Below are 24,370 nucleotides of genomic sequence, written 5' to 3'. Positions count from 1 at the left end.
GTCAGTTCATGATTGGAAGCTTGATTCCAAGTGCTGATTGATTGCTCTCTTTCTCCTTGTCTTGCAGGTAAGAACAAGGGCAAAGGAAAAGACAAGGAAAAAATATGATATGGGATACTCTTGCTTTTGACCCTGATGATATGAGATACTCTTGCTCTGGTGTTGCTGGTTTGCATAGGTATTATTGGGGGGGGGGAAGAAAGCTGAGTATTTCGAGAGGCTTCATTGGGAGTGCCCTTTCAAATATGAGGAAGGGTTGAGCATTTTTGCTGGTCTGCATGTCCGTGGAGGATGAAGGTCCACATTTATAGGAGTCTCCCTAACAACAAGCAGTAATGCTATTCCTTTACCCTTCTTGGTCGTAGCAACGTAGTGGGAGCTGCAAGCTTCACGTGTTTTAACTTTGTCAGAGCATTTTGAAAAAATGGTATGTGGTATCCGAAAAGCTGATGTTGCGTGTAAAGATTGTAGACAAGCTTTATCCAAGGAAATCTGGCTCTCAAAGTTCGGAGAGCGATGCCTCTTCGATTTTTGAACAAGCAATCATGTCGGGGATCTGGCTTTCAAGATTCGGAGAGCAGTGCCTCTTCAATTTTTGAGAAAGCAACCCTGTTGGGAATCTAGCTCTTGAGATTCAGAGAGCGATGCCTCTTCGATTTTTTAGAAAGTATTCCTATTGGGAGTCTGGTTCTCGAGATTCGGAAGGCGATGCCTCTTCAATTTTTGAGCAAGTAATAATGTTATTTCGTTACCCTTCTTGGTCATAGCAATGTAGTGGGAGCCGCAAGCTTCACATATTTTACCTTTGTCAGAGCGCTTTGAAAAAGTGGTCTGTGGTATCTGGAAAGCTGATGTTACGTGTGAAGATTGCAGACAAGCTTTATCCAAGGAAATCTGGCTCTCGAAGTTCGAAGAGCGGTGCCTCTTCGATTTTCGAACAAGCAATCCTGTCGGGGATCTGGCTCTCGAGATTCAGAGAACGATGCCTTTTCGATTTTTGAGAAAACAATCCTGTTGGGAGTCTAACTCTTAAGATTCGGAGAGCAGTGTCTCTTCGATTTTAGATAAAGTAATCCTATTGGGAGTGTTTTCTCGATTGTGAGTAAAGGTTGGGCATTTTTGCCAGTCTTCCTTGCCACGGAGCACGGAGGTTGACACACATTGAGACTTTCTAGTTATCAAGCAGTGGTGTTGTTCCTTTACCCTTGTAGGTAATAGTAGGGTAGCTGGACCTTCAAAATTTATGTGTCAAAATTTTGTCAGAGATCTTTGGCAAAGTTATCTGTGGTACCCGAGGAGCTGATGTTGTGTGTGGAAAGTGGTGCCTCTTCGAAATCTGGAGAGTGGTGCCTCTTCAATTTTTAAACCAACGACCCTGTTGCCCTTTCTTTTATAAGGGCACCAATTGTGTGCAAGGAGTACATTCAAAGAGTTATTGCTTGTAGGAATTTTCCCCTTACTTTAGAGATTTATTGCACCTCATTTCTCCTTCATCATTTCTGAGAATGTCTGGCCCATCCGACCGTTGTTTTGACTTAAACTTTGGTGAAGAGGCAACCATGCCTTCTCAAGACAACATATGGTGCCCATCCTTCTTATCCCCTACTGGTTCTCTTACCGTTAGGGACTCTGTGATGAAGAATGATATGACCACTGCGATGGTGGCTAGGAACCTTCTCACTCCCAAAGATAACAGACTACTTTCCAAACGGTCTGATGAGTTGGCTGTTAAGGATTCTCTGGCTCTCAGTGTTCAGTGTGCAGGTTCTGTGTCTAATATGGCCCAACGCCTATTTGCTCGAACCCATCAAGTTGAATCATTGGCGGCTGAAGTGATAAGTCTCAAACAGGAGATCAGAGGGCTCAAGCATGAGAATAAACAGTTGCACAGGCTCGCACATGACTATGCTACAAACATGAAGAGGAAGCTCGACTAGCTGTAGGAATCTGATGGTCAGATTTTACTTGATCATCAGAGGTTTGTGGGTTTGTTCCGAGATAGTGTGAAGCTTTTGAGAATTTGTAGGTGTCCTCCATTGATGAAGCTTTTGTTGGTGAAGCTTTGGAGTTGAAGTTTTGTAGGTGAAGCTTTGGAGTTTAAGCTTTGTAGGTGAAGCTTTGGAGTTTAAGCTTTTGTTGGGTATCATGAATTGATTTTGCTTCACATTATCTTGATCAAGATAATGTGAAACTTTTGAGAATCTGTAGTTGTTCTCCATTGATGAAGCTTTGTTGAATTTCCCTTTTTTTTTTTTTTGGGAAACTAGAAATTTGAAAATGTGGGAGAGACAACATGTACAAATTTTTCTTCCACACTGTTGAGCAAGAGATTGTGATGCAAGCCACACCTTGTAGTAGTCAAAGGTTGGGATGAACCATATAAATTGAATTTGCTTTGAATGTCTGAGAATTGTAGTTGCCCTCCATTGATGAAGCTTTTGTTGGCACCATAAATTGGTTTTGCTTCATACTGTCTTAATCAAGAGTGTGTGAAGCTTTTGAGAATTGTGGTTGAACTCCTTTGGTGAAGCTTTTGTTGGCACCATAAATTGGATTTGCTTCACACTGTCTTGATCAAGAGTGTGTGAAGCTTTTGAGAATTGTGGTTGCCTTCCATTGATGAAGCTCTTGTTGGCACCATAAATTGGTTTTGTTTCACACTGTCTTGACCATAAATTGGTTTTGCTTCACACTGTCTTGATCAAGAGTGTGTGAAGCTTTTGAGAATTGTGGTTGAACTCTTTTGATGAAGCTCTTGTTGGCACCATAAATTGGTTTTGCTTCACACTGTCTTGATCAGGAGTGTGTGAAACTTTTGAGAATTGTGGTTTCCCTCCATTGATGAATCTCTTGTTGTTGGCACCATAAATTGGTTTTGCTTCACACTGTCTTGATCAAGAGTTTGTGAAGATTTTGAGAATTGTGGTTGCCCTCTATTGATGAAGCTCTTGTTGGCACCATAAATTGGTTTTGTTTCACACTGTCTTGATCAAGAGTGTGTGAAGCTTTTGAGAATTGTGGTTGAACTCCTTTGATGAAGCTCTTGTTGGCACCATAAATTGGTTTTGCTTCACACTGTCTTGATCAAGAGTATGTGAAGCTTTTGAGAATTGTGGTTACCCTCCATTGATGAAGCTCTTGTTGGCACCATAAATTAGTTTTGCTTCACACTGTCTTGATAAAGAGTGTGTGAAGCTTTTGAGAATTATGGTTGAACTCCTTTGATGAAGCTCTTGTTGACACCATAAATTGGTTTTGCTTCACACTGTCTTGATCAAGAGTGTGTGAAGCTTTTGAGAATTGTGGTTGCCCTCCATTGATGAAGCTCTTGTTGGCACCATAAATTGGTTTTGCTTCACACTGTCTTGATAAAGAGTGTGTGAAGCTTTCTACGAGTTGTAGTGTTTGCATTGTTACAGAGGGGAAATGTTTGAAGCAGATGCAAAAAGGCTGAATAGCTTGATCTTCGTATGCTAGGCACTAAAGTTGTTGTTGGCTTGCAATAAGTCTTTGTTGGTGACTATAACTCTTGTTGGGCATAAGTGCTCCCCTAGTTGAGTTGTCAAGCTTGAGGATTTTTTATTATTTGTGAATGCTAGGAGTTCACATGTACAAGTTGTACCACTCGTCTTTTGGTAGGTGGAATGAATGGTGAGTTGCTTTCATCACTTGGTTGGTGGTACGAATGTGAGTTCCTTCTTCCCTTGGTGGTGGCATGAATGGAAAGTTGCCAAATGATATTAGAGTATGGGTTGTTCATTTCATCACCTGGTTGGTGGCATGAAAGAAAGTATAGGTTGTACATTTCATCACCTGGTTGGTGGCATGAAGATGAGTTCATTCTTCACCTGGTTGGTGGCATGAGTGGCAAGTTGCCAAATCATATTAGAGTATGGGTTGTACATTTCATCACCTGGTTGGTGGCATGAAGGAGAGTACGGGTTGTACATTTCATCACCTGGTTGGTGGCATGAAGATGAGTTCCTTCTTCACCTGGTTGGTGGCATGAGTAGCAAGTTGCCAAATGATATTAGAGTACGGGTTGTACATTTCATCACCTGGTTGGTGGCATGAAGGAGAGTACGCATTGTACATTTCATCACCTGGTTGGTGGCATGAATGGCAAGTTGCCAAATGATATTAGAGTACGGGTTGTACATTTCATCACCTGGTTGGTGGCATGAAGGAGAGTACGGGCTGTACATTTCATCACCTGGTTGGTGGCATGAAGATGAGTTCCTTCTTCACCTGGTTGGTGGCATGAATGGCAAGTTGCCAAATGATATTAGAGTACGAGCTGTACATTTCATCACTTGGTTGGTGGCATGAAGGAGAGTACGAGTTGTACATTTCATCACCTGGTTGGTGAGAATAAGGGCGAGGTGTTTAGGCACATTGTAGCAAGTGTCGAATGACACAAAATATGTTGAACCCTTTCAAAGCACAGTTGGCTTATGTATGAATGTGTTGGAATGCATGATTGAACAAATATACTGTGAAACTGTTCGTTTATTTGTATAGTCTTGTTGACATATACTTAGACTTTGTTTCATGTTGGAAGCATTCATGTTGAAGCTTTGAACCTGAGTGTTTCATTGTTAGGAATGTAAGAGGATTAGGATCGAGTTGTCTAAATCACCTCTTTATTGAATTCATGCCAAATAGTCTTAGTTACATAGGATGCCGAACGACTGAAGCTTAACACTTGTACAATGTAAGTTTACTTGTAATAGTACTTCAAGTAATCAGCATTCCATGGATGGCCAAGGGTCTTGCCATCGGAACTTCTAAGCTTGTAGGAGACAGGACGACTTATGCCAACAACTTCAAAGGTCCATCCCAGTTTGGACTAAGTGTTCCTTCACTCGGGACTCTGTCGCAGAGTAATCTTTTCTTCAATACCTAGTCCCCCACTTTGAAAGAACGAGGTTTGACCCTTGAGTCATAATAGTTGGAGATGCGCTGCTTGTAGGCGACATTCCTCAAGTGAGCCTGGTTTCTGTGTTCCTCGACTAAATCTAAGTTGAGGGTAAGTTGTTTGTCATTTTCGCTTTGCACGTAGTTCTGGACTCGGAACGTTGCTTGCTCAAGCTCAACTGGGACAACTGTCGTTGTACCAAAGGCAAGCGAGAATGGGGTTTCTCCTGTTGATGTCCGATACGAAGTGCGGTATGACCAAAGAACATAGGGTACAAATTCTGGCCAACAACCTTTAGCCTTGTCCAAGCTGGTTTTCAAAGTTCGCTTGATTATTTTGTTGATGGCTTTAACTTGTCCATTAGACTGGGGATGAGCTGGGGAGGAAAAACATAAGTTGATGTTGAACTTAGAGCAGAACATCCTGAACTTATTGTTGTCGAATTGTCACCCGTTGTCAGTGACTATCGCATTGGGAATGCCGAATCTGCAAAGGATGTTCTTCCATACGAAGTTTTCTATTTTTGCCTCAGTAATGGTTGCTAAAGGTTCTACTTCGGCCCACTTTGTGAAGTAGTCAACTGCAACGATTGCATAGCGAACCTTGCCCTTCCCTGCAGGCATTGGGCTGATCAAATCAAGTCCCCATTGGGCGAAGGGCCAAGGGTTGATCATAGGAGTGAGCGGCTCGGGATGGGAGTGAGGAATAGTTGCGTAGCGTTGACACTTATCACATGAGCGAGATATTCTGATGGCATCTTGGTGGAGTGTTGGCCAGTAATATCCTTAGCGAAAAGCCTTGTGTGCTAGGGATCGAGATCCAGCATGATCTCCGCAGACTCCTTCATGTATTTCCTGAAAGACAGTTTCCTCTTCTGCGAGCGTAAGGCATCTTAGGTATGGTAGGTTAAAACCCCGCTTGTAGAGTTGGTCATTAATGATCAAGTAACGGGTAGCCTTGTATCGAATCTGCTTAGCTTAGACTTTGTCATTTAGAAGGGTGCCATGAGCAAGGAATCTATAAATTGGGGTAATCCAACTATCCCCTTATTGTAAGTTGCACACTTCCGCAGCCATGGTGCTTGGTGTTGCCAACAATTCGACTTGAATTTTTCTCCCAATCTTGTCTTCCACCACTGAGGCGAGGCGAGCCAAAGCATCTGCATGACTGTTTGTCAGTAGAGGAATTTGGGTGATCTGGTAGTGGAAGTGCTTGAGCAACAATTGTGTTTGTGCCAGATATGCTGCCATGGAGCTATCCTTAGCATCAAAGTTGTTGGTGACTTGGTTAACCACCAATTAGGAGTCACTGAAGATATCAATTCGTTTAACCTCAAGGTGTTTGGCCAAACGTAAGCCTACTAGGAGGGCTTCATATTCGGCCTCATTGTTCGACGCCTTGAATTTGAAACGAAGAACATACTCCATCGCCACTTTGTCAGGGGTCATAAGGACTAGTCCTACTCCACAACCCTGTTGGTTGGACGAGCCATCAACATATAGACTCCATGTTGGGGCTGTTGGTTCTATTTTCTGAGTTTCCGAGAGTAATGAAACCACTTCTTTAGGAGTAGAAACAATGTCAACAGGATATGTGAAGTCGGGGATGAAGTTTGCCACTGCTTGGCCCTTCTCAGCTGGCTTTGGTTGGTAGGAGATGTCAAACTCACCCAATGCTATCGCCCATTTGATCATTCTCCCAGAAGTGTCAGGACTTTGGAGTATCTATTGAAGATGATGATTGGTAAGCACGATGAAGGAGTGTGCTTGGAAGTAAGGGCAAAGTTTTCAAGCAGATATGACCAATGCTAGAGCCAATTTCTCAATGTTGGAGTATCGTGTCTCCGCATCTTGTAAGGCTTTCCTAGCGTAGTAGACAGGCCGTTCGACATTACCATCATTTCGAATGAGAACGGAACTTACTGCTGAAGCCGATACCGACAGATAGATAATGAAAGTGTCACCAACCTCAGGTTTGGAGAGCAAAGGGGCTTTACTCATGTAGTCTTTGAGGTTCTTGAATGCCTCAGCAATTCATCAGTCCATGTAATGTACTTCTTACTTCCCTTAAGTGCTTTGAAGAAAGGAGCACATTTTTCTGTGGCCTTAGAAATGAACCTAGTTAAGGCTGCCACCTTGCCAGTAAGGCTCTGGATGTCTTTTAAAGTTATCGGTTCCTTCATGTCGAGGATTGCTTTGATCTTCTCGGAATTAGCCTCAATGCCTCGTTGGCTTATCATGAAGCCTAAGAATTTGCCAGAGCCTACGCCGAAGGCACATTTGTTGGGGTTCAACCTTATTCGATACCTCTTCAGAATGGTGAAAGTTTCAGATAGGTTGGTGATGTGTTGGTTAGCATGTTTGCTATTGACTAGCATATCATCAACGTAAACTTCCATGCTCTTCCCAATCTGTTCGGTGAACATTGAATTGACCAGTCTCTGATAAGTCGCTCCTGCATTCTTGAGGCCGAAGGGCATGACTTTATAGCAATATAGTCCCCTGTCAGTAGTGAAGACTGTGTATTCTTGGTTCGTAGGGTTCATAAGGATTTGGTTGTATCCTGAGTAAGCATCCATGAAGCTCAGGAGTTCACACCATGCCGTAGAGTCTATAAGTCTGTCTATGAAAGGAAGAGGAAAGCTATCCTTCGAGCATCCTTTGTTTAGGTCGGTGTAATCGACACACATTCTCCATAAGACATTTTGGAGCAGGAGACTTTCCTTGGTCGGATTCTTCTTAACAAGGACAACATTTGCTACCCACGTTGGATAATTGACTTTGCGGACGAAGCCTATGCCTTTGAGTTTTTCAACTTCTGCCTTTATTGCCTTCATATGAAACAAAATTTGTTTCATATATTTTTTTTTAAATTCTTTTTTTTTCCTATAACTTCTATTTTACAAAAAATATTCTTTTTTTTTTAAATTCCATTTTTTTCCTATAACTTCTATTTTACAAAATTTGTTTCATATTTTTGTGCCCAATTGCGCCCATTTTTCTTCCAATGTGGAATTGGATGAGGACCCCCAGTTGGAATCTGAAGAGGATTCAAAGTTGGAATTCATTGCAAACTTGAATTGAAAGAGATTGAATTGAAATAGATTGAATTCAAAGTTGTGTGAATTATAGCCCAATATCCACCCTATTTATAGCAAAAAAAAAAAATTCAAATCCAACCACTAGCTGATGTCACTTAGCCATTGGATTTGAATTTAAGTTGTAGTTTTTAAATAATAAATTATGTTATGTTTGGCCCTCGGTTGGAGACGTTTTTTTGTGACAGGGCTAAAATGAGCCTTATGGCCCTTTGGCCCTCGGTTGGAGATGAAGGCAAATATGGTCATGTATTGTTCATTAAAATATTAATTTCTTGGATGGCCAGAAGGCTAAAACGAGCCATCTGGCCAGCCTTCAGTTGGAGATGGTCTTATAGAATTGGAAAAGGCTTCCATGTATGCAATGTGTGGTTGGCTTGACTTATCAAGTCTTTGTTCTCTTCTCCTCTCTGCATTTGCCAGAAAAGAAGGGGGAAAGGATAGACTTGGGAAAGGAGAGTGGGGGTAGGGCTAGCACTGCACTGCGTGTACACAAGGATTTGACGAAGTGATGTAAAACAAATGGTAGAATGGATTGAGGAGGAGATGGACCGTAAGAAGACGAAAGGACGTAGTGAGAATTTGTCTATTTGGTGTTTGAGCTATGAATTGGACCAGTGATACCTTTTCGGAAAGGAAACGAAGCCACGAGTCAAACTTGAGCTCCGATGGAATCCGGGGTCGTTTCAGCCTCCAAATCAACATTTTATGTTTTGTATTAAAATCGGACTTTTGGTTTTCCATCTGATCAATGTTTAGTTAAAGTTGTTTTAATTTTTGGAAGTCTTTTTGAGTTGTTCCAAACCTTTGTAAACTTTGTTTAAGTTATCTGGATGTAATCATTTGATCATTCAAGAATTAATCAATTACCAACTTTTGGGATTTCTCTAAATTTTCTGATGGATTCCAAGGAATTACGTTGGTAACCCTTTGATCATTTCGTGCTGCATCACGAAGAAAGCTGTGATAATTCACCCTCACAGCTCCGTATTCATGGCTTCTGACTACAGTTGTTATTGAACTTTAGGGTTGGAAGCCCAAGATTTTAAACCAGACATCATCAGTGCCTAAGTACCAATTAAAGCCAATCCAAAATTTTGAAAGATTGACAGTTAATATAGCATATCTCACTTAGAAGAAAAACTTGTGTTACTGACGAAAATTAGTTTGAGCCTATGGTCACACAAAATCTATTGCTGTTTAGACGAGTTTAGTTGTTATGATTTCTTTAAACTAGTTATTATCATTACGTTAATGTCTCTCTGACTTCATAATTATCTCTTTATCCAAACACTTCCAGTTCTGTTTGTTTGTTTGTTTTTTTTTTTCTCTTTTCAAGGTATGAGGCACGATTGTGCCCAGCAGCTGTTGATTACAATCTTCATTGTCTCTATTTCTCTTCAGTTTCTTCATTTATCTGTCTCTAATTTTGACTGAGGCTGAAAACTGCAGATAGCTACCGTTCCAAAAGACTTATGCGTTGTTGACTTTGAAGTCTTTCCACATCTGTCTAGTAGAGCCATTGGATAGAGAATTGGAAAAAAAGGCGTCAGGACGTGCTCTCTGGGGTTGCCATTAAGTTCGTCGGGCCATTATAAATGTAGCGTCACGCAGGAGGTGGATGAGATAAATCACACTGTGAAATTGAAATATTGTTTGATTGACTTGTTGACTTAAAAGACTTTAAAGTCTTAGTCATTTTCTTTTTTTCCTTTTTTCTTTTTGCCCAGTGGGGCTAGGGCAATTGACTGACTAAGAGCATCCCCAACGAGGGGTTCTATATGGGGTTGAAAAAGTGCTGGATATAGCCCAACTCTGAGGAATCTTTGGGGCTTTATAAAAGAATCTCTCCCAATGAGGGACTATATCTTTTGGACTCTATCCTTCAAATTGTGGTAAAGTTAGATTTCATCAATTATGAATTGTTCGTTCGATTATATTTCCTTATCTCAATCTCATCCGTTGAAAGAAACAAACTTCCACTTCGCCCTCTAAAATAATTTTTGATTTTCACGTATAACACAACAATTCACCTAGCACCAATTGGTAAATTAGTATCATACAATTTTGAAAAAAAAATATATGAAAATTTCACCCATCAATGCCCATGAACGTTAAATCAATTTGAAATTTTAATTCTTATGGAATTTAAAACAATCATTAATTAGCCAAATTGCAAGAAAAATAAGTAAGAAAAAAGAATTAAAAAATAATAAAAGGAGAGTATAAGTGTATTTGCAAGTAGAGGGAGAGTGATAGAATTTTGTTCACATGCATTGCTACTTTTTGTGTGGGGCCCACAGTTTTTTGGGGCTAGATGTAGCCCGATTTTATGCTACCCAAGAAAGGAAGTTGTTAGTCCCGGTGGTGGATCTAACCCCATTTTCTTGTTTATTGGGGATGAAATTTCTCGCTAAGGCTAGAAATGTGGTAGCCTCATGGAGGATAAAGCTAACATTGGGAATGCTCTAATAAAGGTGCTCAAAGAAAGTGGGGAAGAGGGCGAAAGCCCAGCACACAAACACCAGCTAGCTAAGTGGAAGATGAACGTAGATGATATGTCAACTTGTGGAATTGTGATAATATTGAGTTGATTTGTTGACTTATAAACTTTGAAGTCTTAGTTTTTTTTTTTTTTGTCTTTTTGCATTGATTATCGTATGTGAATATGAAAATCTCACACATTTTTTTTTTTTTGGTTGACAACGGAGCATAAGCCCAAAAGAAAAGAAAAGAAAGATACATAAGAATATCACGAGACAATAGAACTCCAGCTATATCTGTAATTATCAATCGATCAATAGCTATATATTATTGCATCTTGAGTGTAGGCAAGTCCTTTGACCAAATCCTAGTCACAAGTTTACAAATAGCCTCCAAGTTAACACAAAGCAAGTGGAAATTCGTAACATGAGAGATACTAATTGATATGATTGGATTTATTCATAACATTGTGGAATTATGAGATTGCTTTTATGGATTGACTTTGATTTTTGAAGTCTTGATTGGTTTGTCTAAAGTTAGGGATTTTGGTGAGTGAAATTCTTCAAAATTTCGGGGGAAATGTGAGATTTGTAAATGTTTAAAATACACTATGAAATTTCTTCAATTCGAGGGAATTGAACATAATCATAGTATATTTAAGCATAAAAAATCTCCCCTCTCTCCTTGCGATTTTGAGCAAATTCATTTAAAATATCTATACATGTTACTAAGCTTGTTAGGAAACCAGGTAGGCTACCCTTAAATTACCAATGTGTCTTTGTGAAAAATGGAGATAAATGTCTCGATGCGTTCTGATGATCCTAACGGATTTAGCCAAAATGTAGATTTCATATAGTAAGAAAAATTCTTTATAATTATGTTTTTAATTAAAAAAAAATTACTTGTATTTCACTTTAATTATGGTCACAATGTAGTAAATGTTTCAAGTATGGTTTTCCCATTTTTCACAAGTTAATCGGAATCGGCAAGATCCCCTTTGGTTCTTGATGCTTGGGTCTCCCTTGGTGTGCTAGAATAGATGGGGCATTACCGCTCTTTGATAGGACTAGTTAGATGCGCCAATTCTGCCTTCCCCCACGAGAACAAGAAAAACCAGCATACCACAAAACGTTGCAAAAATCTTTCTTATGTTATAAATAGGCAAAATTTATAGAGAGATAATCTTTACTCGGTGAAGGAACGAAGCAGTTGCAGAGTAATATACCGACACAAGCTGTTGCAGAGGAAGTAATGTATATTATTGCTATTAGATATATTTCTCTTTTCTTTCTTCTTCTCATTCACTTCTCTTTGCACAATTGAAGTGCTCTATTTATAGAGCTACTTCAATGGAAAATTACAAAACATTACTATTTAGCTTATGAGTATATAGTACACACATGTGATACTTTACTATACACATTACTATACACATGTGAGCAAACATACCCATTATTTACAACACTCCCCCTTGGATGCCCACATATCAACATCAGTTGCCTCATTAAAACCTTGCTTGGAAAAACCCTGTGGGAAAAAACCCATAGCGAAGGAAAAAGAGTACAACTTTACCCGGATAGTGTTGAGCATGCTTAGGTTGCCTCGTTAAAATTTTGATAGGAAAAACCCAGTGGGAAAAATCCTAAGCGAAGGGAAAAGAGTACAACATGCATGTATCATGGATGCTCCCCCTGAATTGTATCTCCCCCTGATTCCGCATTCTTCAAATATGTAAGCCGACGTAATCCGATTCCCTGTACCAACTTCTGAAATGTGCACTTTGGTAGAGATTTGGTGAACAAGTCTGCTAAATTTTCATTGGAACGGATTTTTCTGACTTCAATAACTTTAGCCTTCTGAAGCTCATGTGCGCTGAAAAATCTTGGAGATATGTGTTTAGTCTTATCACCTTTGATAAATCCTTCCTTCATCTGGGCGACACAGGCTGCATTATCTTCATGGATGACAGTTGGAGTATCTGTCTTTGAAGGTAGACCACATGAATTCCGGATGTGATGGATCATTGATCTTAACCAAGAACATTCACGACTTGCTTCATGTAAAGCAATTATTTCCGAATGATTGGAAGATGTTGCAACTAGCGTTTGCTTTGTTGATCGCCATGAAATTGCAGTATCTCCATTAGTGAACACATATCCATTTTGTGAGCGGGCTTTATGCGGATTGGAGAGAAAACCAGCATCTGCGTATCCAACAAGGATTTGTTCATTTGTGGGCTTGTTTGAGTAGAAGAGACCCATATCTGTTGTCCCACGAAGGTATCGTAGAACATCTTTGACTCCCTTCCAATGACGAATTGTTGGAGCAGAGCTGTACCTGGCTAACAAGTTAACTGAAAAAGCTATATCTGGTCTAGTACATTGTACTAAATACAATAAAGCACCTATTGCGCTCAAATATGGTACTTCTGGACCAAGGACCAGTTCACCATCTTCTTTTAGACGAAATGGATCTTTCTTAATGTCCAAATAACGAACGACCATTGGGGTGCTAAGTGGATAAGCCTTGTCCATGCCAAATCGCTTCAGTATTTTTTCAATGTAAGTTGATTGATGGACCAAAATTCCACTAACACAATGCTCGATCTGCAGGCCTAGACAATATTTGGTTTTCCCAAGGTCTTTCATTTCAAATTCGCTTTTCAGATATTCAGCAGTTTTGTTGAGCTCTTCAGGGGTTCCAACTAGGTTCATATCATCGACATATACTGCCACTATAGCAAATCCAGTATTTGATTTCTTAATGAACACACAAGGGCAGATGACATTGTTGGCATATCCTTCTTTAATCAAATACTCACTGAGACGATTATACCACATTCGCCCAGATTGTTTCAGCCCATATAGTGATCGCCTTAATTTGATTGAGAACATACCCCGTGGTTTGTTAGTTGCTTCAGGCAACTTAAGTCCTTCTGGGACTTTCATATATATGTTAGTATCTAATTCTCCATATAGATACGCGATGATGACATCCATAAGTCGCATGTCAAGTTTTTCTGAAATCACCAAACTTATTAAGTAACGGAACGTAATTGTGTCCATTACAGGAGAGTATGTCTCTTCATAATCAACTCCAGGTCTTTGTGAAAAACCTTGTGCAACGAGTCATGCTTTATATCTTGCAATCTCGTTTTTCTCGTTGCATTTCCTTGTGAATACGCATTTATAACCTACGGGGTTCACACCAGGCGGGGTTTGGACTACTGGTCCAAAAACACTTCGTCTTTCCAAGGATTTTAATTCTGCCTGGATTGCATCTTTCCACTTAGGCTAATCTTGTCTCTGTTTGCATTCATCAACAGAGCGGGGCTCAATATCATCACTTAATATAATTTCAGTGGCTATTGCAAATGCAAACATGTCATCGATGATTATTTCATTTCGATCCCACAATTCATTAGTACATGCATAATTTATGGATATTTCTTTGCTTTCATGTACTTCTGTCTCTTCAGGGACATGTATCTCATCAAGGACATTTTCTTTTTCTGGAAGTACAGAGTCATGAATTGTGGATTTATCATTCAATTCCTTTTCTTGAATGATATCATTTGGGTTCAATTGGGCCCTCATCTTTCTCTTTCGAGGGGCTGAATCTTTTGAACTTGGGGGTCTACCACGCTTCAGGCGTGCACTGGATGAATCATTCGCTGCCACTTTATTTTGTCCAACAGGGACATCAATTATTGCAGGTGCGTTTGCAGCCGGTATATATGACTGTGTCACTTTCGAAGCATCATTAAATGCATCTGGTATTTGATTAGCAATACCTTGAAGATGAACGATTCTTTTCACTTCGTTTTCACATTGAGTGCTTCTTGGATCAAAATGAGATAAGGTGGGAACAACCCATGTTAGCTTTTGTCGTTCTTCTGGAACGGTCTTTTCTCCCCCTAACGACGGGAAAACTGTCTCATCAAAATGACAATCAGCAAAACGAGCTGTAAACACATCACCAGTCAAAGGTTCCAAATATCTAATGATAGATGGTGAATCAAAACCCACATAAATTCCCAATCTGCGCTGAGGTCCCATTTTAGTTCGTTGTGGTGGTGCAATAGGCACATAAACAGCACAACCAAAAACTCGTAAATGTGAAATATTTGGCTGATGTCCAAACACGAGTTGTATTGATGAGTATTGGTGGTTGGCTATGGGTCTCAATCTAACCAATGATGCAGCATGTAATATGGCATGTCCCCATGTAGAAACTGGCAATTTTGTTTTCATGAGCAGAGTGCGGGCTATTAATTGAAGCCGCTTGATAAATGCCTCTGCTAAACCATTTTGAGTATGGACATGAGGAACAGGGTGTTCAACATTAATGCCCAGTGCCATACAGTAATCATCAAAGGTTTGAGACGTAAATTCACCAGCGTTATCAAGTCGAATGGACTTAATGGGATGATCTGGGAACTGTGCTCGCAACTTAATTATCTGAGCAAGAAGTCTTGCAAAAGCTACATTTCGAGTAGACAATAGGCAAACATGTGACCATCGGGTAGATGCATCAACCAAAACCATAAAATATCGAAATGGTCCACAAGGTGGTTGAATAGGTCCACAAATATCCCCTTGAATTCTTTGCAAAAATGATGGGGATTCATCATCAACCTTTAGTTGTGATGGTCTAATTACCAACTTCCCTTGGGAACAAGCCTTGCAAGGTTTATCATTCGAGACATTAATGTGTCTGCTCAGTAATGGATGTCCATTAGAGTTGGTAATGATTCTACGCATCATGGTAGATCCTAGATGACCTAGACGGTCATGCCAAAGCATGTAAACCTTTGAATCAATGAACTTCTGGTTCATGACAGTATATGCCTCAACTGTCTTTATGTATGTACAATACAATCCACTCGATAAACCATGCAACTTCTCCAATATACGCTTCTGGGTATCATTGGAGGTAATGCATAAATATTCCACATTTTCTACACTTTTCGTTTCAAGGTGGTATCCATTTAGACGTATGTCTTTAAAACTCAACAAATTTCGAATGGACCGAGTAGCATATAATGCATTCTTTATAGACAATATTGTTCCATTTGGTAACATAATCTGGGCTTTTCCTGAGCCTTCAATTACATCTGATGGTCCTGATATTGTTGTTACCTTTACTTTTGCAAGTACCAAATTCGAGAAATACTTTCGATCTCGAAGTATTGAATGCGTGGTTGCGCTATCTGCAAGACAAAAGTCTCCGCCATTGATCTTGTTTTGAGAATAACCATAATTTTTATCCATGATCTCTGAGCAAAGAAAAAGCAGTTTATTCATACTGGAATACTACTTTTATTGAATTGAAAATGCTAGCATTAAACCACAGGTACAAATAACATGAGTACATTAAACATAAATAATTCAATCGGACCCATAAACTTCATTCCCTCTTTCATTAATAAAGTCTGTAGCATCTAGGTGGGTTGTGTTTAACTGTCCTGATAAATTGGTCACTGGATCAGGGGTTTCCATTGGTTTAGCCTGGTCAAGGAAATTGATCTCGACACCCTTCTCCTTGAAGAAGGCTTGATATAGTTCCACCAGATGCTTTGGGGTGCGACAAGTACGCGCCCAATGTCCGTTGCCACCACACCTATGGCAACCTCCTTCATGATTTCTAGGAGTGTTCACATGAGCTTTTCCTTTCTGGCGATTGGTATTTTTAAAGCTCGGGCCTGGATTATACCTTGGAACTTGGTTGTGAAACTGGACACCATGGTTCTTGCTTTTCCCTTTCCACCGACCTTACTTGTGGCCACGTCCTCGTTTGTAATTATTGCCACGGGAGGATATGGTATTCCTTTCAAGGGAAGCAACATTCACTTCTGGGAACGGTGCTGATCCAGTAGGTCAGGAATTATGGTTTTTCATGAGAAGCTCATTGTTCTGTTCAGCTACCAGGAGCACAGATATCAGCTGGTTGTATTCAGTGAAGCCTCGTGCTCTATACTGTTGTTGCAGTACCATGTTAGAGGCGTGGAATGTGCTGAAAGTCTTTTCCAATAACATCTCTTCAGTGATAGTATCCCCCACAGAGTTTCATCTGAGAGGTAATTCTGAACAACGCCGAATTGTACTCAGCCACTGATTTGAAATCCTGGATCCTTAGGTGAGTCCAGTCATAGCGAGCTTTTGGAAGAATCACCGTTGTCTGGTGATTGTATCTGCTTTTCAAGGCATTCCAAAGGGCTAACGGATCTTCAACCATTAAGTACTCGCTCTTTAGTGCCTCATCAAGATGGCGACGAATAAAAATCATGGCCTTTGCCCGATCTTGAGAGGATGAGCTGCTTTCTTCCTTGATGGTATCTCCAAGATTTGCTGCTTCTAGATGGATCTTGGTATCCAGTACCCATGTAAGGTAATTCTTTCCAGTAATGTCCAGGGCAGCAAAATCAAGTTTTGCCAAGTTTGCCATTTTCTTTTCTGAAAGAAAAATGAGGTGTGTAAGAACTTGCAGTAATATGTGTACTGGAGAAATATATTGTTAGAACTTCTGGTTCTTACAAATTTTTGATCTTCAGGCCAAAATGATAAGTACTCGAAACTTCAGGCTCGAGATTTACACAATTAATGAGAAGGGCAATTGTACCGCACCATTCTCATCGAAATAAGTATAGGATGAACGATTATTCCGCACTACTTTAAACAGCAGGAAAATTTAAATATGTAGAGCAAGGTGGACGATTATACCGCACCACCTAAAATTGCAATAAAATTTAAATTGCGATAAAATTTAAATATGTAAAGCAGGGTGGGTGATTATTTCACACCACCTAAAATTGCGATAAAATTAAATATGTAAAGCAGGGTGGGTGATTATTGCAGGGTGGGTGATTATTTCACACCACCTAAAATTGCTAAAATTGCGATAAAATTAAATATGTAAAGCAGGGTGGGTGATTATTTCACACCACCTAAAATTGCGATAAAATTAAATATGTAGGATAGAGCGGGCGATTATACCGCTCCACTTAAAATTTGCAGTAAAATTAGATCTGCAGTCCAAGATAGGCGATAGAACCGCACAATCTTGGATTGCATAAATAATCAGTGGGTTAGTAGTCAATATCTACACCAAACAAGAAATCAAATATATAAGTGACTGTTAGTTGGAGAACTAGAAGTAAACATGGTGCAAACAGTTCTTCGCGAGGGTATACCCAGCAATTGAGGGAGAGGAAGAAGAAGAACAGTAAAAACCTTAGAGGAAACATTCTTTTTTCTTTCGGTGAAGGGAAATGAGAAAATGATTAGAGAGTCATGCTGATAACGTGTTATAAATAGGCAAAATTTATAGAGAGATAACCTTTACTCGGTGAAGGAACGAAGCAGTTGCAGAGTAATATACCGACACAAGCTGTTGCAGAGGAAGTAATGTATATTATTGCTATTAGATATATTTCTCTTTTCTTTCTTCTTCTCATTCACTTCTCTTTGCACAATTGAAGTGCTCTATTTATAGAGCTACTTCAATGGAAAATTACAAAACATTACTATTTAGCTTATAAGTATATAGTACACACATGTGGGCAAACATACCCATTATTTACAACATCTTAGTCTTAAGATTTTTCTTTTTAACTTTGTAATGTCTTTATAATTTTCTCTTATAAAAACTCTACTACATTATCTGATTTTTCTAATACAGCATCTAATATGGCCTTCTAGATTATTTGCATTTAATACGTGTTCGTACTCCAAATATTCTCATATAAATTATTGGCTCATTTTTACCTACGCTCCTTGAAACTCGAATTTGATTTTACCACTTGTAACTCAAAAGTTGTCAATTTACTCATTGGAACTCAAACTTCGCTCCACTGTGCCTCTTGGAACTCGATTTTGATCATATTTTGCCCCTCTGAAACTTGAAAGTCGTACCTATAAAATTCAAAATTCGCTCTCATTACCTTAGATCTGTTAATTTCTTATGTGGGTTTAAGTCAAGCTAATCAATTTACTTTTTTCTTTTTTTCATTTCTTCGATTTCTTTTAAACTTAATATTAGCTAATTATTGAATGTTAATGCATAATGGAGATTGATAATCAAATTTATTGCACCATGTGGCATAGTTTTATTAGGTGTTGGGTCTCACATATGTTTGCAGAGGTGACTTATATAAGTTTTATGGAGAAGAGAGAGTCCACACATCAAAGTGAAACGAATTTGAGTTTCAGGGAGTAAAGTAGGGGCTTTTGAGTTAGGGGGCGTAGCTAAAAGTAAGCCTAAATTATTTTCTTCTTTTTCTATTTATTTTGGATAGGAGTGGACATCCAACTGACCGATATAGACCATATTGGTCGATTTGGTTTGGTTTTGACCAAGAAAAAGGTCAAACAATTTAAAATGGGAACCAAACTGATTTACTTTTAATTTGGTTCGGTTTTGATACTTTTAAAACTGAAAGAACTAAACCAAACTGACCGTGTATCTTTTAATTATTAATTAATTTATTTTATGCATGTCAACTTATTATATGTTATTTAGAGACCTTACTAATTTTGATTGAGACTGAAAATTGCAGACATAAGGTACGATTGTGCGAGGTTTCTCATTTCACCGTTGTGAGACTCTTTTACCTCCACATCCTTGCAAGTATAAGGCACGATTGTGCCCCACAGCTGTTGATTACAATCTTTATTGTCTCTATTTCTCTAGTTTCTTCATTAATCTATCTCTAATTTTGATTGAGACTGAAAATTGCAGACAGCTACGTACAGCTCCAGAAGACTTGGGCGTTACTTGACTTTGAAGTCTTTCTACATCTGCCGGACTAACTAAGGTGCTCAAAGAAAAAAAAAAGGAAGTGGGGAAGAGAGCGAGAAATTTCGCCCCTACAAACATCAGCACAGCCAAGTGGAAGATGTACGTAGATGACAGTCACATTCACACTACCCCCGTGCTCTTCGGGTTCCCAATAAATGTTTGTGCATGTTGATTTTCCAAGGCTGGAAGAGGTAATTGTATAGCAGACATAACATGCATGGCATTAGTTTTTTCATATTTGAAGAAAAAACTACATGCATGCGGCAAGTACATAATCTAAAGCTTTCCATGTAGTTTCGGATCATATTGCTATGAAGCTGCTGTTGAAATTGATAGATTTTCATTTTATTGATATTTGCATTGCATCATGCACTTGCTTAGTCCCAACAAAAAGAATTTTAAAGCAGAACACAACTTTAAGCCAAACTAAGCTAGAATTTAGATTAGTTTTGCACGTAACTTCAACTCACTTGTTGCCGGAAAGATAAATAATCACAACTCCTAAGCCAAACATAAATCCAATTTCAACACCGATAAGATCCCTAACAATCTCACGTCCGGAATTCGAGTGGCTTCCATTTGATTGTGGTGGTGGTGAGTGGTGACAATCCTGCTTTCTTATCGGCAAACAAAGGGGCCCTCATAGTCCTTTTGTTGGAAAATTAGTTATTATTTATTATTGTTTGTGGTTTTCTTGTGGGACAAGGATATTAGAGTTTCTTGCCCATTAGAATTAGGTTTTCGTTTCCTTGCTTATTAGGGACTGGGTTAGTTTATTATAAATAGAGAGCTTTGTTATTCAGAGTAATCAAGTTAGTCACAATGTAGTCTCTTGGGATTTTGTAACCGTTTTGGCATTCTCGTTTGTTTAATAATATTTCTATTAGTTTGTATTCCCGTTCGTTCCGCACTCTGATATTCAACTTGGTATCAGAGCAGGTTAAATCCTTTGGGAATTAATCTGTTTTGGGGTTGATATCGATTTGTTTGTTGCTGCCATAACCTTCCGCTGCATCGTCACCCAGCCACCAGCTTTCGTACCAAGTCTGCCCTCGTCGTCCGTATGTACCATGCCGCACCCACCATCACCTGCATGATCCACCGCTGCTGCTCGCCCCAAAACCACAAACTCGAATTGAGTTTGTCCTCGCCCTCTCTTCGCTCACCTTCCTTGCCTGACCATCGCACAACCGCTGTTTCTGACCTGCAGGCCCGCTACCACTGGAACCACCCGCCCCAGATCCGACTGACCCAAGATTGCATGCCCGCTGCTCATCACATCCTTGTTGCATTGCTGTACAGACGACCACGACTAAGCTGCTGCCCACTGCACTCTCTCCGCCTCACCGATCTTCTGCACCATCCCGCCGTCTGTTGTGCTTGTTTTGCAGGTATGAAAAAGACCACATAAGGATGGAGACCTTCGTAAAGAGAACAAAGAAAAAAATAGGAAAAAAGGTTGGCTGTTTTTAAGTCTTTGGGGCCCACGTGATTTTGTTATTGGGCCTGTGTTTGGAGTTTGTTGTTGCCCACCACCACGACGATTGCTCGAGTAATTGGATTGATGACAACTCGAGTAACGTTGTGCACCTGGTTAGTAATTGGATCGTTTGCCAGAATCCGCTAGCTTGCTTGTTCGCTTGGATTGTTCGTTTGCTCGCTCAGTGGCGAAGCCAGGATTTATCGGGGGGAGGGGCGAACTTCCGGCAATTTGTAAACCCAATCTCAGTGAAGACATCACTTCCGTCAGTTCCCTCTTTATCAAAATCACACTTGAATAGATAGCAATAACGGCAAAATGCGGTATCTTTTACTATACTATACTCCAACCACTTAAAATTATCAAACCAACGGGTGACAAAACATCGATTATTGCTAACTTTTCTGGGCATGATGTGATCTTTAGGTTGACAAGGATTGTTTTAGGGATAATGTCGGCGAATTGCTTCACGATAATTAGGTGGATAATCAAGCATTCGACGTCTATGTCCAGGGTCTACATGAAGATTAGCCAGTATTTCATCCAACTCAGTGACCTCACTTTGTTGGGAACTACTCGGAATACTCGAAGAAGAAATATTTAGAATATTCGAAGGAGGCATACTCGGAATATTCGAAGAAGGACTAGCCGGAATATTTGAAGGAGGATTTAAACATTGTTTCTTATAGTATCGTTCCATTGTTTAACTGTATATGAAAAAGAAAAAAAAGTCTTAGACTCTTAATTCTAGAGTAAGCTATACTATAGTCAATATGAGTACTAACTAATTAAACCAACAATTCAATTAATCAATACCAATATTCATATAAATTATTTAATACACAAAAAATCAATTAATAAATTAATATCAATAATCAAGAATTAAATTTTTACTCTAGACAATAATTTCATTCATCAATAAATATTTATATGCAAAAATCAATAATCAATAACTATATTAGTGTATTACTCTATGATTCTATATTAATTAACTAAAATTTTGTATTTATTAATCAATTAGGGTTAGGGATAATATAAATTAGAAAGTTAAAAAATTTGCCTAAAATTGAGAGAGAAGTGGAAAACCAACCCATCAGGTTGGCTGCTGTGCTGGAGGATTTCAAAAAGTGGGGTGGTTTTCAAAAAGTGAAGGTCTACTTTGAAAATGGAAGGCACGGGACAGTGGTCCCCTTTAAAAATTCATTTATTTTTTTAACCTATCAAACGAAAAGGTGCGTTTTAGTAATGAGTTTGTTTTTTTTAAATGAAACGATGTCGTTTCATTTAAAGGATTTGAAAACAAAAACATAAGCTGCTGCATAGCAGCAGAAACTCAAACAGAAACCCAGATAGGAACCGATATGCAGTGTAGGTGTAGCCATTAATTCCGACAAGACCAGAGGGGCGGAACCACCCTCCTGGGCTTAATTTCCGGCGAGGGGAGGGGCGGACGCCCCTCCCAGTCCCTCTGTAGCTTCGCCACTGTGCTCGCTTGATTGCCTGTTTGCTTGTCTGTCTGTCCGCGTTGCGGAGCCTGCCTTTCTGTCTGTCCGCGTTGCGGAGCCAGTCCGCATCTGCTTGTTGGCAAACTCATGACGTGTACCGCCATGAGTTTGACGGGGGGTGTTGGAAAATTAGTTATTATTTATTATTGTTTGTGGTTTTCTTGTGGGACAAGGATATTAGAGTTTCTTGCCCATTAGAATTAGGTTTTCGTTTCCTTGCTTATTAGGGACTAGGGTTAGTTTATTATAAATAGAGAGCTTTGTTATTCAGAGTAATCAAGTTAGTCACAATGTAGTCTCTTGGGATTTTGTAACCGTTTTGGCATTCTCGTTTGTTTAATAATATTTCTATTAGTTTGTATTCCCGTTCGTTCCGCACTCTGATATTCAACTCCTTTGTTACCTGTAAACGAGGCTTTTAGAAATGTTGAAATCTGAGTACCTGACAAGTTGATTGTTTGAGAGATTCAATAATTCTAGGAAAGTAAGCTTTGCCAACTGCGGTGAAATTTGCTTGCTCAGCTTGTTCTGTGAGAGGTCTAACGACTTGAGTTGATGCATGTTGGCAAATGACGATGGGATTTTGCCTGTGAAAGAAATACTAGACAAGTTAAGGAAATAGAGTGACTTAAACTCTCCCATTTCCTTGGGTATTGGTCCACTGAAATTGTTGCATGAGAAATCAACCAAGGCCAAGATAGTTAGAATCTTAACCATATCCGTCCTTGAACGTTTTATGGTAATTGTTATACCATCCTCAAAAGAAAACCAAATGTGTCGTCATCATCTGAAAATTCTATGAGTTTGATTGTAAATGTTGGCCTTATCAAGTTGTTGTGATGCAATGCGTCCATAAAATTTGTTGGATTGCAAAACCAGGACACGCAAAATGGATATATTTTTCAACAAACAAGGAAAGGAATCTTTTGTGTGATTGTTTCCAAGGTTTAAACCGGCATGAATTTAAAGTGTTATTGCAGGGTCGACCTGGACAACAGACCCCTCAAATTCTTTTAATTTTTAAGTGATAGAAATATTCAATGTAGTTTTGGGGTCAAAAATTTTAAACATACATTTCAGGCGCTTCAACTCGCTTTACGAAGATGTTGGGGAAATCATGAACCAAAAAGATTCAAGCTTCAACTTGAAGATATAAGAAAAAAGGGAGAAGAATGCTGCCTTTTTCTTTTCTAGCATGCGCAATGATTCATTGCTTGACATGAAAGGAACATCATCACTTGTGAAAATGGCAATCGTGAAGCGAAGAATGTTGGGAAACTTAGAGTACACAACTCTAACACAAGTGTTGGAGAGACAAAACAAGTAAACAAATTACTTGTATTACACTCACAAAATATTACAACACTCAAAACACTCAAAGACACAACTTTAGAAGCAATGACACTCACTCACTTTCTAGAGACAAACTCTAGATCACTCACACTCCTCACAAGACTACTCTTACTTCTCACTCTCACTTGGTTGCCTACTACTTCTTTATAAGCTTACTTGATTGTTGCTTGTTTTTATTTATTGCTTGCTTCACAACATCACACACCTATTTATAGGTGTGGTTTTGCCGACTATAATTGCCCAACGCCATTGGGCTTTGTATGGCAGCGACATAATTGTACAAGCTGCTAGACAATTCTAGCTTGTTAACATGCATGCAATCCACCGACACACTCATGCTAGATATTTCTAGCATATGCATACTTTTTCCTTTGGTTCTTCATCATGGGCCGATCTTTTTTTTTTTATTTGGGCTGGTGTTGTACATTTAACACTCCCCCTCAACACCAGCTCATTCTTTTCTCCATGCTGAGTTGACGACGAAGCTTTTCAAACTTGCCGGTACTCAAACCTTTAGTGAACAAGTCTGCAACTTGTTCATCTGTATTGATTTGTCTCATCTCAATCTCTTCTTGCAAGACCTTCTCTCTAATGAAATGATAATGTACCTCCACATGTTTAGTTCTTGCATGAAAGACTGGATTTTCCGCCAAGCGAATTGCCGACTGATTGTCACAGTATAACGGAACTACATAATCCACTGGTTGATGTAAATTATTCATTAGATGTATCAA

The 24,370-nt window shown here is 39.3% G+C and overlaps 2 protein-coding genes and 1 long non-coding RNA gene across 4 annotated transcripts in view; all 3 read right to left on the bottom strand.

Annotated features, from left to right (window-relative positions):
• Window positions 1-24,370, bottom strand: part of LOC126618596 (receptor-like protein 7) — a 76,329-nt gene that overhangs the window by 21,968 nt on the left and 29,991 nt on the right. The window lies entirely within an intron of this gene.
• Window positions 15,779-18,028, bottom strand: LOC126618607 (uncharacterized). The gene is made up of 2 exons (XM_050286721.1): window positions 17,838-18,028; window positions 15,779-16,954 (listed from the first exon to the last, which is right to left on the bottom strand). Exons 1-2 carry the CDS (start codon window positions 17,953-17,955, stop codon window positions 16,542-16,544), a joined length of 531 nt encoding a protein of 176 aa, XP_050142678.1. The 5' UTR covers window positions 17,956-18,028; the 3' UTR covers window positions 15,779-16,541.
• The window catches only part of LOC126618618 (uncharacterized), a 5,472-nt gene continuing 4,538 nt past the window's right edge, over window positions 23,437-24,370 (bottom strand). The window contains exon 2 of the long non-coding RNA XR_007621774.1: window positions 23,437-23,670. This is a non-coding gene — a long non-coding RNA (uncharacterized LOC126618618). The remainder of the gene's footprint in view (window positions 23,671-24,370) is intronic.

The sequence above is a fragment of the Malus sylvestris genome, chromosome 4 (assembly GCF_916048215.2).
Source record: "Malus sylvestris chromosome 4, drMalSylv7.2, whole genome shotgun sequence".
Lineage (NCBI taxonomy): Eukaryota > Viridiplantae > Streptophyta > Magnoliopsida > Rosales > Rosaceae > Malus > Malus sylvestris.
This window is presented reverse-complemented; position numbering and strand designations above follow the sequence as displayed.